Source organism: Tachypleus tridentatus, chromosome 8 (assembly GCF_004210375.1).
Source record: "Tachypleus tridentatus isolate NWPU-2018 chromosome 8, ASM421037v1, whole genome shotgun sequence".
NCBI lineage: Eukaryota > Metazoa > Arthropoda > Merostomata > Xiphosura > Limulidae > Tachypleus > Tachypleus tridentatus.
The window spans coordinates 138,991,795-139,008,193 of NC_134832.1; the positions used below are offsets into that span (position 1 = coordinate 138,991,795).

Sequence of the window (16,399 nt, forward strand, 5' to 3'; positions counted from 1 at the left end):
AGTAGCTTTGTGCGAAATTCCAAAAAACAAACCAACAAACAAAAAACTCCTACGACAAGATCACGCGCAGCACCCTGGGCTTATGGATATATTATAAGATTAACGGAGACATCCTACTATTGGGTTAAAGTAGCCGAAGGATTATAGGATGGTGTTGTCGGGAGGCTGCCTTCATTTTAGTCGATCAGATCAGTATTAGAGACAGCATCAAAGTGTGTAATTAAACGATGCAGGCGCTGTGTTTAACAATTATCGTCACTGGTATAATTAGAGGGCCCGGCACCAAGTGTGTTAAGGCGTTCGACTCGTAATCCTAGGGTCGCGAGTTCGAATCCTGGTCACACAAAACATGCTCACCTTTCAGCCGTGTGGGCGTTTATAATGTGACGGTCAAGTTCACTTTTCGTCAGTAAAATAGTAGCTTAAAAGTTGGCGGTGGGAGGTGATGATTAGCTGCCTTCCCTCTAGTCTTACACTGCTAATTAGGGACGGCTAGCACAAATAACCCTCGAGTAGCTTTATGCGAAATTCCAAAAAACAAAACAAACAAACTATAATTAGACGTACTTGAAAACGCTTTTTTTTGGTACCTGTTTGGAAGTTGGTTGTGTTATTGACAATGTCTTACAGAAATACTGGAACTGTCTTGTAGGGCCGTAATGTTAACACAGTTTACTTCATACATGTATATACAAACCAACAGACATTGCGGAAAATAATGGGTTGATGATAAAAAAAAATTACTGCAAAAATTCTCGATCTAATTATAGAACTGTGAGACAGTCATCGCTAAAATGTTTTCGCAACGCACTTTTGTGAGTTAGTCTTTGTTCACAGTAAAACAAAATCTGTTTGAACTGTTACCAAATGTTTACAAATTTTAATTTTGACGATAAATGAAGGTTAGAGTCCAATAATAAGAAAAAAGGTTCAACATTATACTCTAAGATTTTCAAAAAAAATTAAGCCCCCCAGCGGCTCAGCGGTATGTCCGCGGACTTACAATGCTAAAAACTGGGTTTCGATACCCGTGATGGGCAGAGCACCGATATCCACTTGTGTAGCTTTGTGCTTAATTCAAAAAATCAAAAAGTTATTTTAAACAAATTTTATTTAGTTCGACGTTTTATATATTACTAAATCATTTGTTTGTTTGAATTTCGCGCAAAGCTACACAAGGGCTATCTGCTATAGCCGTCCCTAATTTATCAGCGAAAGACTAGAGGGAAGGTAGTTTGTCATCACCACCAATCGCTAACTCTTAGGCTACTCTTTTACCAACGAATAGTGGGATTGACCGTCACATTATAATGCCCCACGGCTGAAAGAGCGAGCATGTTTAGTGCGACCGGGATTCGAACCTGTGACCCTTGGATTACGAGTCGAACACTTCAACACGCTTGGCAAGATGTTGTAAATGTACATGCTACATAATGATATTCGTATCTACTACTTTAAATGGTAAGTTCAAAGGTTTCACTGTTTATAAAACGAAATGGAACTTTTAATATTTTACTATATTTAAAAATTAAAAAAAATACGAATTATATATGTTTATATGTATACATATATATATATATATATATATATAGAGTGAGAGAGAGAGAGAGACAAAAGTCACAAATAATGAGCAATGACAACTAGACAACGGAGTTTCTAACTGTATTCAACACAATAATAATAAAGAAAATAGAATATGTTACATATTATATTTGAGTGAATTGTCTCGTACAAAGCATTTTACTTTGCTTTCTTGTTACCATATAAATTCTAAATGCACTATTATGAAGTACCTTTCTAAATATTCTCTATTACTTTCTACAATATAATCAATTTGTTTGGTCACCATTTGACCTTCAAAACATTTACGTAAGTTCGCAAAGTTTAAGTAATATTCAAAGTTAGACATTGTGATTGTGCAGGCCAAAACGTTGCTACATATTACATTAGCCTCTTTTCCAGTGAAATATTATTGCTCATCACATTTTCTGTACGCTTAGAACAATTCTTATACCGAAAGGTGGGTTAGTGTTTCTGATGGAATGGCACGATGGATCATAAGCTGCCTTTACTTGTCAGTAGTCAGGTTGCTATCAGTTTTGTAGAGAGTACTGATCCTATTACCTCAGATGCAGCCCCAAACATTTACTGATCTTTATCATTCTTCACTATGGATGTTGTGTATTGGTTACGATTCCTAACAACTGGCACTCGGATTCGTCTGTAAAGACCAGATATCTCAAGCTTTATTCATTCCACTCTTTGGAGTTTGTTTTTGAAATTCGCGCAAAGCTACTCGAGGGCTCTAGCCGTCCGTAATTTAGTAGTGTAAGACTAAAGGGGAGGCAGCTAGTCATCACCACTCACCGCCAACTCTTAGGCTACTCTTTTACCAACGAATAGTGGGACTGACCGTCACATTATAACTACTCCACTACCGAAATGGCGGCAAGAGAATTTGGTGAGACGGGGATTCGAAACCGCGACCCTCGGATTAGCAGTCTAGTGCCTTAATCACCTAGCCATGCTGGGTCTTGTCGTCTGTTACTAATTTTGGTATGGCTACTTATTTCTACGGTCGTTAAAGCGCTTCTTCAAGCCTATTGAAACTTTGAAATGCTTAACATCGCTTTTGGAGAGCTGAGGTTTTCTACCTGAACCACTTCTATTATTAAAAAGTTAGTTCAACTAAACCTCTTCAAAGTTTTCCAAATAACCTCTTCTGTAACATGAGTTTTTCCACAATCTTTCGCATGGAGTATATTTGACTATACAAAGCATTTATTTGTACACGCTTTTATACAGTATTGTAGTATTGTATGTGATGTGAATTACACTACTACTACTAAGCATAGTACGATTGTCTGTACGTTTACGTTTTTCTTTTCCTTTAATGGAATGGCATTTTCTGATTGGTTCGAGGTCAGTCAATCATATTATAAACCATCAGCACATATCTGTGCTTTGGCGCAGTTAATTTGCACTCAATAAATAGCTGGCATCTTTTACATACTTATACCTAAAGCTACACATGTATAAATACATACACAAGTATTGACCAAATAATTAGAAACATTCAGACCAGTATAACACCATCTGGCAAGTAGAGATGAACCAGTTCAAATACAATAGTTTTTAACTACTTCAGAATCGTTACCACCGAGTATAGACATGACAAAATCATATACATGACTCTCTATTATGATATCATTCATTGGATCATTATTAAGATAAAATTGTTTGCATTTTGTTGTTAATTAATCAAATTAATCGTTTTAAATTAATCGTTAATAAATCAAACGTTTCATACATGTGTTTAATCAAAACACAAGATATATCTTTAACTGGAATTAAAATGACAAACTCGGGTATATACACAACACACACACACATAGATGTATACATATATGTATAACAACCCATCATCAGGAAGCCTTGCTACAAGAACCTTCCAGAACATCATCGTTTGAACTCAATAACAGTTTCCTTTTTGTTTTATCTTGTTCTCCATAATTCGTATACAAGTATGTATTTCTGAGTATATAAGTTTTCTTTTAAAATGCAATATTATTGTATTATTAACAGATCATATCTGGTGATGTTATCCTGAGGTCTATGTGCTTCATATGTGTATGTGTGTTTGTCCCTTTCTTCAAATAACCTTTCTAAGTATTGAATGGATGTCTTCCGATTACTGTTCGCACATGTATAGTTTTAAATCAATACAGTACTTGAAGCCAAGCCATATATATCGGACATTTAATATCACTAAAAACGTCGAGAAGATTAAAATTGTAAACAAACAAACTGGATAAACATCCGCTATGTATTTACAGACATACGTTAATTGTTTGCAGTCTTTCTATTTAAATAGAAAGTCTGTCTAATTTTCAGTATATAATACCAACATTTTAAGCGCATTAAAAATAACACTAATGAACTTAACCGTTTTTCTGCTTGCCACTTATTATAAGGAATAAAACGTAAGAATGGTGGGAAGTTACACAGCTAACTTCAAAACAAACACTTACGAGGCTCTTCGATGACTGGTAATAACAAGCCGTTATTCAGGGGTTCTGTAAAAAACAAAAAAAAACGTGTCAAATGAAGATTAAAACGATTCCCTTGAAAACTGTTTTTAAACAAGCACAAATAACTAATTGAATAATAGAAACACTCAGGCATATTTACAGAACTAGTTAGAAAGACCGAGGGATGTAAACAAAAAAGTCATTATTTTTATTTTAAATTAAACGTATTGGTGCCACTGAATGCCACCTGATAGATCGAATGTTTTTTTCGTTTTACTTACACCAGCGGAGGTTAGACGTTAAGGAAGCCAAGACTGTGTGAAAACAAAGTTACATATGTTCCCTTTCTTTCTTTTGTTTCCCTCACGGTATCATTAAAGTGCTAACTGCACACCTTGTTTTGTAGAATGTAATAATTGACTTATCTAACTGGTTAAGTACCTGTGTACTTAAATTCAAAGCCTAAGGCCCATTAAACATGGAAATGTGTTCTGTTTTTATGTCTCTTCTTAAGCGAAAATTCTAGAATAAATTATCCCTTGTACACCGTCTTACAGTTTCCATTTACCATATCAAGAATTAAAGTTATTGAGTCAGCTAATTCTGAGTGATGGATGCTAACAAACATCCCTACTTGCCTACCCCTGACACACATACATAAGCATTACATTTATAGTAAGATGTTCTACTACGCATACCTATGTATTATAATAACTTTGTTAATGCACGATACCAAGTATTGGAATTTCGTAGAAAATAAAATTCTGCAATTTCAGCGAGTGTTTATATTTTCTTTGGAAGTGTAAGAAGATGCTTCTCAGCTGTTTATCTGAATAATTTTCAGGTTTTTATTGATTTTCAATATTTCAAGCATGAAAAGGGATTTTACATTTCAAGAAATTAGTAAAAGATATTATATAGAAAACTCTTTTAAAGTTATTCACGTAATTACGTCAATGAAATTATACCTCTGTCACAAGTTAGAAAAAGTTAAATATTAGAGTTAATTGTTCGTAATAATAAGATTTTAAAAACATGTTCAACACAAGCCCACGTGGTTCACATCAAAAGCTACGAGATAAAAACGTGTTAAACACAAGACCACGTGGTTTACATCAAAAGCTACGAGATAAAAACGTGTTCAACACAAGCCCACGTGGTTTACATCAAAAGCTACGACATAAAAACGTGTTCAACACAAGCCCGCGTGGTTTACATCAAAAGCTACGACATAAAAACGTGTTCAACACAAGCCCACGTGGTTTACATCAAAATCTACGAGATAAAAACGTGCTCAACACAAGACCACATGTTTTACATCAAAAGCTACGAGATAAAAACGTGTTCAACACAAGCCCACGTGGTTTACATCAAAAGCTACGAGATAAAAACGTGTTCAACACAAGCCCACGTGGTTTACATCAAAAGCTACGAGATAAAAACGTGTTCAACACAAGCCCACGTGGTTTACCTCAGAAGCTACGAGATAAAAAACAATACAAAAAACTTTGTTGATTTGATTGATTTATATATTACACACTGAGCTGATGTTTTTAATGTTACCTTAGATTTAAAACTAACGACTGGATCCAAAGTTGTTCAAAGAAAGAAAAATATTTTAGAAAATTAGAATGAAATGAAATAGATTGTGGACTTTCTTCAGGTTATATAAATAACAAAGAAGACTTAAAAATTAGACATACAGACAGAAAGAAGTGGAAGTTTGTTTGTGCACACAAACGTGAAAACTAATTGGTTGGGACATCAATAAGTTTAATACGGTAACACGTTATGTAAGAATAAACAAACTTTTATTAGAATAAGTCGAGTAAAATAAATCAAAATAAGTAAAAAGTGTAAGAGTCTGTAACCTTAGTTAAGTTGTTTAGTTAATCGTTGACTTGGTAAGTGTATCAGTTGTTCTTACCTGTTGATGGGAGGTTGAGTCCTAAGTTTAGATTCTCTTCATTAAACTGGAAAGACGCTTTGAATCCTTGACCAGGAAAATGACTCTGGCTATAGAATTCAATGTATAAATCAGGACCAGTAGAGAAAACTTCCACAAAATCATGATAGTTACAAAGTTGTCCAATTAAGGGGCTACGAGCATCCTTCCCGTCATGCACTTTGATTTTGTCTACACTATATAGACAGCTGTAGAAGTTGTATCAGTTAGATTTGTATTGAATAAACAAAATACTTAATGATATAACTAAATACCTTAAAATGTAATAAATAAATAGTCACCGTTTTATCTTTACACAGTTGTAAAACCTTTATTGAACTCGTTAATGGGTTTCACTTGCGCATTGTTTCTTGTTTGTTTGTTTGTTTTCGTAATTTCGCACAAAGCTACTCGAGGGCTATCTGTGCCAGCCGTCACTAATTCAGCAGTGTAAGACTAGAGGGAAGGCAGCTAGTCATCACCACCCACTGCCAATTTTTGGGCTACTCTTTTACCAACAAATAGTGGGATTGACCGTCACATTATCACGCCCCCACGACTGAAAGGGCGAGCATGTTTGACGCGACGGGGATGCGAACCCGTGACCCTCAGAATACGAGTCGCACGCCTTAACACGATTGGCCATGCCGGGCCACGCGCATTCTTTCGACGTCATTTTCTGAATTATGTAAACGGTTGACTATAATTATTTATTAAATTTTCAATAATACCCAAATACTGATTATTATTCGTGTTTGCAAAATAATATATATATTTAACCGTATGTATTGTTTCATTTCTGCAGTCTTCTTTAAGATGCGAGAACATTCGGCCTGCCATGATCGGGTGGAAAGGCCCTCGACTTGTAATCTGAGGGCCGCAGTTTCGAATTCCTGTCACACGATACATGCTTGCCCTTTCCGCCGTGGGGATGTTATAATAAGACGGTCAATACCACTATTCGTTGGTAAAAATAGTCCAAGAGTTGGTGGTGGATGGTGATGACTAGCTGCTTTCCCTCTAGTCCAACACTGCAAAATTAGAAACGGCTAGTGCAGATAGCCCTCATGTAGCTTTGCGCTAAAATTTAAAACAAACAAACAAACGAGAACATTCTTGTAAACCAAGACTTTTGTGGAGATGACTAAAGATTCAGTTATATGTCTTTAGGAGGGGTTACTCCTGGTAAAGAAATCTCATAAATGGAATAAGAAGTTTGTGAAAACTGGCGTGGAATAAAGCGCTAATTTCACGTTGTATTTTGTTCTGATTGTTTGATGCACAATAATAACTGGAGTGTGACAACCTCATGTTATCGTAAAAACATAACATCAGTTACCTCTGTACTTAACCGTCCAAATGCGACTCATTACGGTGTCACGAGACAGTAGGGAAGGAGAGAAATTGGGACAGATAACTATGTCACCAGAAAGGAACGCGTTGTTAGGCCGCCATGACAGGCAGACATGAGGTCATAGTTCAACAAAGTGGATCAGCATATCTCACATATTTAATACAGCTGGAATAAAACATTAATTCGTTTGTTTGTTCCATATTTATTTACATTTCTTTACCATCTATATGAAAGTTCTCCTAAAAATGGACGTTAAATATTTAGTTCTACCTTTAATTACGTTTTCTTACTATTTTTATTTAAATATCGCACAATAATTACTGTTTTACTTTTCAATCATAAATCAACTGATTATTTCAAAGATTTTCGGTAATACGATTGTAATAACAACATTTTGAACACAATATTTCCTTATAACACTATATTAATGTTCTTACATTAAACATGTTGCAATTTAATTACATAAAAACACACCTAGTGAGACGGTGTTTACATGAACACGTTTTACAACAAAATCATGAACAAACATATTCTATCTATGTGGTATTCAACATTTATGTAAGAGTTTTCGTTTTGACACATAACAACGATAATTAACATAATAATATATACAATATTGTACACAGACGAATACACATAAACTTACTTTATAAATACAAAACCACCATACTTTAAAACATTCAGCGTTGAATAATTTATAAACGTGTATAAGACTTCATTATACAACTGATTGATGGTAACAGTTTAATCAGTAAAAACAATAAATTTATATTTGAATTTTCTCTCGTTATATTTTAAAACAATGGTTTGAACTTACATGGCATATGATTGTCTTTGTTTACTTAGATGTTTCTATAACTGGTACTCCAGAAGCATAGCTGTATGTCTGTGCATTTTCCACCCTAGAAATCAGGTTTCGATAACCGAAATGGGCAGAGCACAGATAGCCCATCGTGTACCTTTGTGCTTAACTACAAACAAGATCTGTAGCTGGATAGCATTACTATTTAAAGTTTTCGTTAGCCCCTAATGCTTTTATAAACATTGAACGCTCATTTTAATACGTAATAAATGTGAATACTATAGGATAAAAACACCAAGAATGTTCTTCATAGATCTTTGAGGACTGAACTACATTAGTCAAGTAGGACGTACAAAGGTTGTCACGTGGGAAAGGTAAACAGAATAAAAAAAGATATAGAAAGGCGAGAAAGATCGATGACCAACAGCTGAATAATGATAAAAGGTCATTTTCGAGTACGTTAAAATAAAAGTTATATTATACTGTGGCTATTTGTGTGCTTACATTGTATTTACTATTGAAATTATATGAATTAAACTCTATATAACCACATATATTCTAAATAAAGTTAATGTTCATTACATGGAAGAAAGAATAATGAACCATTCTTTCAACATTAGTATATTGTTACATATATGTCTTTGTTTATAACATCTAATTTCTGTTTCTTTGTTTTTGGACACAGGAAAGTTTATTTCTATCATAGTCATTACAATAATAATGTGGCCACAGTTTACTAATAATATATTATTTTATATTTCAGTTTATTGTATATGAAGTAAATTTATCTGACAATAATGAAATAGTGAAAAAGATCAAACCCAACAGTGAAAAATAACCAGTAAAATAGGGAAAGAAACAACAGTTAGGTTCACTTACTATTATACAGAAACAACAGTTATGTTTACCTACTATTATATAGAAACGACGGTTATATTCACCTACTATTATATAGAAACGACAGTTAGGTTCACCTACTGTTATACAGAAACAACAATTAGGTTTACCTACTATTATACAGAAACTGTCTGCTATTATACTGTATAATAGTAGGTGAACCTAACTGTTGTTTCTGTATAATAGTAGGTAAACCTAACTGTTGTTTCTGTATAATAGTAGGTGAACCTAACTGTCGTTTCTGTATAATAGTAGGTGAACCTAACTGTAGTTTCTGTATAATAGTAGGTAAACCTGACTGTCGTTTCTGTTTAATAGTAGGTATACCTAACTGTTGTTTCTGTATAATAGTAGGTAAACCTAACTGTTGTTTCTGTATAATAGTAGGTAAACCTAACTGTTGTTTCTGTATAATAGTAGGTGAACCTAACTGTAGTTTCTGTATAATAGTAGGTGAACCTAACTGTCGTTTCTGTATAATAGTAGGTAAACCTGACTGTTGTTTCTGTATAATAGTAGGTAAACCTGACTGTCGTTTCTGTATAATAGTAGGTAAACCTGACTGTTGTTTCTGTATAATAGTAGGTAAACCTAACTGTTGTTTCTGTATAATAGTAGGTGAACCTAACTGTTGTTTCTGTATAATAGTAGGTGAACCTAACTGTCGTTTCTGTATAATAGTAGGTGAACCTAACTGTCGTTTCTTTATAATAGTAGGTAAACCTAACTGTTGTTTCTGTATAATAGTAGGTGAACCTAACTGTTGTTTCTGTATAATAGTAGGTGTACCTAACTGTCGTTTCTGTATAATAGTAGGTGTACCTGACTGTCGTTTCTGTATAATAGTAGGTGTACCTAACTGTCGTTTCTGTATAATAGTAGGTGATCCTAACTGTCGTTCCTGTATAATAGTAGGTGTACCTAACTGTCGTTTCTGTATAATAGTAGGTGATCCTAACTGTCGTTTCTGTATAATAGTAAGTAAACCTAACTGTAGTTTCTGTATACTAGTAGGTGAACCTAAGTGTCGTTTCTGTATAATAGTAGGTAAACCTAACTGTAGTTTCTGTATAATAGTAGGTGAACCTAACTGTCGTTTCTGTATAATAGTAGGTAAACCTAACTGTTGTTTCTGTATAATAGTAGGTGAACCTAACTGTCGTTTCTGTATAATAGTAGGTAAACCTAACTGTTGTTTCTGTATAATAGTAGGTGAACCTAACTGTTGTTTCTGTATAATAGTAGGTGATCCTAACTGTCGTTTCTGTATAATAGTAGGTGAACCTAACTGTCGTTTCTGTATAATAGTAGGTAAACCTGACTGTTGTTTCTGTATAATAGTAGGTAAACCTAACTGTTGTTTCTGTGTAATAATAGGTGAACCTAACTGTTGTTTCTTTTATTGTTTTACTGGTTATTCTTCACTGTTGGGTTTGATTTTTTTCACTATTTCATTATTGTCAGATACATTTACTTTATATACAATAAACTGAAATATAAAATAATATATTATTAGTAAACTGTGGCAACATTATTATTGTAATGACTATGATAAAAATAAACTTTCCTGTGTCCAAAAACAAAGAAACAGAAATTAAATATTATAAACAAAGACATATATGTAACAATATACTAATGTTGAAAGAATGGTTCATTTTTTTTTTCCACACTGTAGAACTTTATCAGACTGGTTATAATGGTGAAAAGGACAGGGTGTTTATATTTGAAAAGTGACCCATATTTCATTGAGGTTTAGACCATTAGTTGTAGACAGATATTAATATTAGAATATGTCTGAACATGTAACCAAGCTTATCAACATAAATGAGGAACAGTTAATATTGTCACCATTCGAGTTCTTAGAAACATGATGAGTTGTATTCTATAATGAAATCCCATACATTTTTGTTATCTGCTGACATAAATAGCGACAATATAGTGTAATTTACTTTTATTGTATGCGCAATAAATTTGAGCTACCCAGAAATGACCTTTTATCAATAGTCATCTGTTGGTCAACGACCATTCTATCCTTCTATATCTTCTTTTATTCTGTTTACCTTTCCCACGTGACAACCTTTATACGTCCTACTTGACTAATGTAGTTCAGTCCTCAAAGATTTATGATGGATATGCTTGGTGTTGTAATCCTATAGTATTCACATTTATTACGTATTAAAATGAGCGTTCAATGTTTATAAAAGCATTAGGGCTAACGTAAACTTTAAATAGTTTGTTTTGTTTGTTTGTTTTGGAATTTCGCACAAAGCTACTCGAGGGCTATCTCTGCTAGCCATCCCTAATTTAGCAGTGTAAGACTAGAGGGAAGGCAGCTAGTCATCACCACCCACCGCCAACTCTTGGGCTACTCCTTTACCAACGAAAAGTGGGATTGACCGCAACATTATAACGCCCCCACGGCTGGGAGGGCGAGCATGTTTGGGGCGATTCGGGCGCGAACCCGCGACCCTCAGATCACGAAGCGCACGCTTTAACGCGCTAGGCCATGCCAGGCCTACTTTAAATAGTAATGCTATCCAGCTATATCTTGTTTGTAGCTAAGCACAAAGGTACACAATGGGCTATCTGTGCTCTGCCCATTACGGCTATCGAAACCTGATTTCTAGGGTGGAAAATGCACAGACATACAGCTATGCCATTGGAGTACCAGTTATAGAAACATCTAAGTAAACAAAGACAATCATATGCCATGTAAGTTCAAACCATTGTTTTAAAATATATTTTAATTTTGAAAATATAACGAGAGAAAATTCAAATATAAATCTATTGTTTTTACTGATTAAACTGTTACCATCAATCAGTTGTATAATGAAGTCTTATACACGTTTATAAATTATTCAACGCTGAATGTTTTAAAGTATGGTGGTTTTGTATTTATAAAGTAAGTTTATGTGTATTCGTCTGTGTACAATATTGTATTTATTATTATGTTAATTATCGTTGTTAACATGTGTCAAAACGAAAACTCTTACATAAATGTTGGATACCGCATAGATAGAATATGTTTGTTCATGATTTTGTTGTAAAACGTGTTCATGTAAACACCGTCTCACTAGGTGTGTTTTTATGTAATTAAATTGCAACATGTTTAATGTAAGAACATTAATATAGTGTTATAAGGAAATATTGTGTTCAAAATGTTGTTATTACAATCGTATTACCGAAAATCTTTGAAATAATCAGTTGATTTATGATTGAAAAGTAAAACAGTAATTATTGTGTGATAGTTTAATAAGGGTCCTTTTTTTTTCAGAACAATTTACATCGAAATGCTAGAAAGTGTAATTAAATACAGAACGAATGAATTATTACTAAATGTTCTTCATACCAACTGTATTTAAATCTAGGTCTGATGAGATACGTTGATCAACTCTGTTGAACTATTACGTCATGTCTGTTTGCCATGGCGGTTTAGCACGTGCCTGTAACAATGTTCCTTTCTATGGTGACGTCATTGACTCTTCCCTTCCCTCTTGCCTACAGAACCTCTATTAAGGCTATTCTTTGGTCGGTAAAATACAAGAATATCAGGTTGTAGCATCATACACTGTAGTTTCAAAACTACCTTCGTCTATAGAAGGTCTTAGAACTTAGCCATTACTATTTACTGTAACTTGGAAGTCATAAACATATATCACAGTATAGATTGTCAGTTGTGTAGTTTTATGAGTGGCTCTTGACGTGTTTTTATTTTGTAATCTCAAACTGCAGCTTAACAGTCATAAAGTCATTTGAGTTTAAATAACTTTTTTTTTTATAAATGGAAAAATATTTATACACACAGAAAAACGCCAGAGAAAAATTGTTTTCAATCCAGTTTATTCCTATGAAAGAAATAGTAACAACCTATTTTCATTCGCTATTTTTTACTCAGGATTTTTTCTTCAACGTACAGCCATCGGGCTAGTGTTAAGCAAACCTACACTCATATTAAGAGACTTAATCGTTTATGTGTAGCTTAATCACCCATAAAGTTTAATGTTTTACGTAGCAGAAACCTTGATAAACGAATTTCCTTGAGAGAGCATAGAGAAATGTACATTGTATTTTTTTGAATAAAAATAATTAAATATACATCAGTATACAAAAGGAGATTGGTCCTGACCTTTTGTACTTCGTGACACGTCTAGAATATTAGTTAAAAACCGTCTATTGTGCCAACATTCTTATCCACTATAATCTAAACAAAATAGATTGAAAATTAGATGTCTGTGTAGTTAAACACAAAGCTACACAATGGGTTATCTGTGCTCTGCTCACCATGGATATCGAAAACCGGTTTCTAACGATGTAAGTCCATATACATACCGCCGTGTCACTCGGATGCAATTAGATTTCCAGTGAGATACGATGAAAAATAATGTTTGGTTTAATAGCAAGATTCAGTTAATTTGAATTTCGCGCAAAGCTACATGCGGGTTATTGCGCTAGTAGTCCTTAAGGAAGCAGTGAAATACTTAAAGGAATGGATGAGAGTCGTCACCGCTCACGACTATAATTTTACTAAGAAAAAGTGGAATTTACCGTCACTTTACAACGTCTACGCGGTTAAAAGGGCAAGCATCTTTAGTGTGACGGGGATTCGAACCTGAAACTCTCAAACTGCGAGTGGACTGTCTTAACGACGAAGTTATTCCAGGCCCCATGTAGTTAAGTAATAGCCATTAAATTGTATAAAGCTCAATGAAGAAAGAACACTCGGAAAGATGGTTTTTAGTAACTTATTGCTATTGAGTATATAAATAAGTCACTTATTTCATTAATGTTTCTATGAATATGTTTAATTATCACTGTTTTATCACAAGTTGAACAGATATTGTAAGTCCGCCATTTTGACGATTACCAACCAGTTATTTTTCTGCCAAACATTATCAGATATTAAACACTTTACACTTCCAGTTGAATATCGTATACGTAAGCAATAACTATTTAGAAACTAACAAATAATAAATTTTATCATAATCGATATGGAGGCAAATAAAACGCATGAAGTCGAAAGGAAAAGTTGTAGTTAATAAATATATTTATGTATTTAACTTTTCAGGTGTAACGTAATGATGAAATGATCACCTAATAGACGTTGTACATTTAATATTCTAAAAATAAGAATTATTAAAACCATTCTCGAAAATACAGTGATAAATCACTGAGAGATTTTCTTAGATAAATGTTGAGTTGAAGAGAACTGTGTATAATGAAGGTAAGTGATTTTTTTTTGTTACATACTGTTTTGGAGAAAGTTGTTTGTAAGTGACAGAGATTTTATGCAGACAAGAGAGCTGCCTATGATAAATATCAATGACAAATATTCTTAGATACACGTTGGTCTTGAGAGAGCTGTATATGATAAATATCAATGACTAATATTCTCAGATACACGTTGGTCTTGAGAAAGCTCTCTATGATAAATATCAATGACTGATATTCTTAGATACACGTTGGTCTTGAGAGAGCTGTCTATGATAAATATCAATGACAAATATTCTTAGATACACGTTGGTCTTCAGAGAGCTGTCTATGATAAATATCAATGACTAATATTCTTAGATACACGTTGGTCTTCAGAGAGCTGTCTATGATAAATATCAATGACTAATATTCTTAGATACACGTTGGTCTTCAGAGAGCAGTCTATGATAAATATCAATGACTAATATTCTTAGATACACGTTGGTCTTGAGAGAGCTGTCTATGATAAATATCAATGACTAATATTCTTAGATACACGTTGGTCTTGCGAGAGCTGTCTATGATAAATATCAATGACTAATATTCTTAGATACACGTTGGTCTTCAGAGAGCAGTCTATGATAAATATCAATGACTAATATTCTTAGATACACGTTGGTCTTGAGAGAGCTGTCTATGATAAATATCAATGACTGATATTCTTAGATACACGTTGGTCTTGAGAAAGCTGTCTATGATAAATATCAATGACTGATATTCTTAGATACACGTTGGTCTTGAGAGAGCTGTCTATGATAAATATCAATGACAAATATTCTTAGATACACGTTGGTCTTGAGAGAGCTGTCTATGATAAATATCAATGACTAATATTCTTAGATACACGTTGGTCTTCAGAGAGCAGTCTATGATAAATATCAATGACTAATATTCTTAGATACACGTTGGTCTTGAGAGAGCTGTCTATGATAAATATCAATGACTGATATTTTTAGATACACGTTGGTCTTGAGAGAGCTGTCTATGATAAATATCAATGACAAATATTCTTAGATACACGTTGGTCTTGAGAGAGCTGTCTATGATAAATATCAATGACTGATATTCTTAGATACACGTTGGTCTTCAGAGAGCAGTCTATGATAAATATCAATGACTAATATTCTTAGATACACGTTGGTCTTCAGAGAGCAGTCTATGATAAATATCAATGACTAATATTCTTAGATACACGTTGGTCTTGAGAGAGCTGTCTATGATAAATATCAATGACTAATATTGTTAGATACACGTTGGTCTTCAGAGAGCAGTCTATGATAAATATCAATGACTAATATTCTTAGATACACGTTGGTCTTGAGAGAGCTGTCTATGATAAATATCAATGACTAATATTCTTAGATATATGTTGGTCTTGAGAGAGCTGTATATGATAAATATAGATATATTTATCTATAAAAATAGATTGAAAAAGAAATCAAGAGTATTTTCCTGTATATTATTATATTAATGTATGAATTCTTTTCAGTAAACTACATGCATATGTATATATATATATACGTGTAAGTGAATATGTATGAGTCATCGTGGCTCAATATTTTCACGCTTTGGACTCGTAGTCAGATAGGAACGTTATATCTATATGTCTTGTAAAGGACTGATAAGAATCTAACTCTCTATATACACACACGTTTCTGAAGATAACATAATAGTTACATTAATTTCGATATGGTGTCACTTGTTTGTTCAGTATGGGACCGAAATGGCCCCGTGGTTGGGGTGCTGAACTCGCAACCTGAGGGTCGCCGGGTCGAATTATTGTCACACCAAACATGGTCGCCCTTTCAACCGTGAGAACGTTATAATGTGACGTTCAATCCAATTATTCGTTGGTAAAAGAGTAGCCAAAGAGTTGACAGTGAGTAGCGATGACTAGTTGCTTTCACTTTAGTCTTACACTGCTAAATTAGGAACGGCTAACGCAGATATCCCTCGTGTATCCTTGCGCGAAATTGACAACAAACTAAACAAAATGTTCTGTACCAACTGCACTGTCCCTACTAGCACAACAGCAAGTCTGCGAAATTACAATGCTTAAAACCTGTTTTCGATACGCGTGGTGGGCAAAACGCAGGTAGCCCACTGTGTAGCTTTGTGCG

At 33.9% G+C, this 16,399-nt stretch overlaps 1 protein-coding gene across 3 annotated transcripts in view; it reads right to left on the minus strand.

Moving 5' to 3' along the window:
- Positions 1-16,399, minus strand: part of LOC143223608 (suppressor of lurcher protein 1-like) — a 300,734-nt gene that overhangs the window by 57,290 nt on the left and 227,045 nt on the right. For all 3 annotated transcript variants that reach the window (XM_076451775.1, XM_076451774.1, XM_076451776.1), the window contains 2 exons: positions 5,959-6,185; positions 4,032-4,076 (listed from right to left, as the gene is read on the minus strand). In XM_076451775.1, the coding sequence (XP_076307890.1) occupies positions 4,032-4,076; positions 5,959-6,185 (272 nt within the window). The remainder of the gene's footprint in view (positions 1-4,031; positions 4,077-5,958; positions 6,186-16,399) is intronic.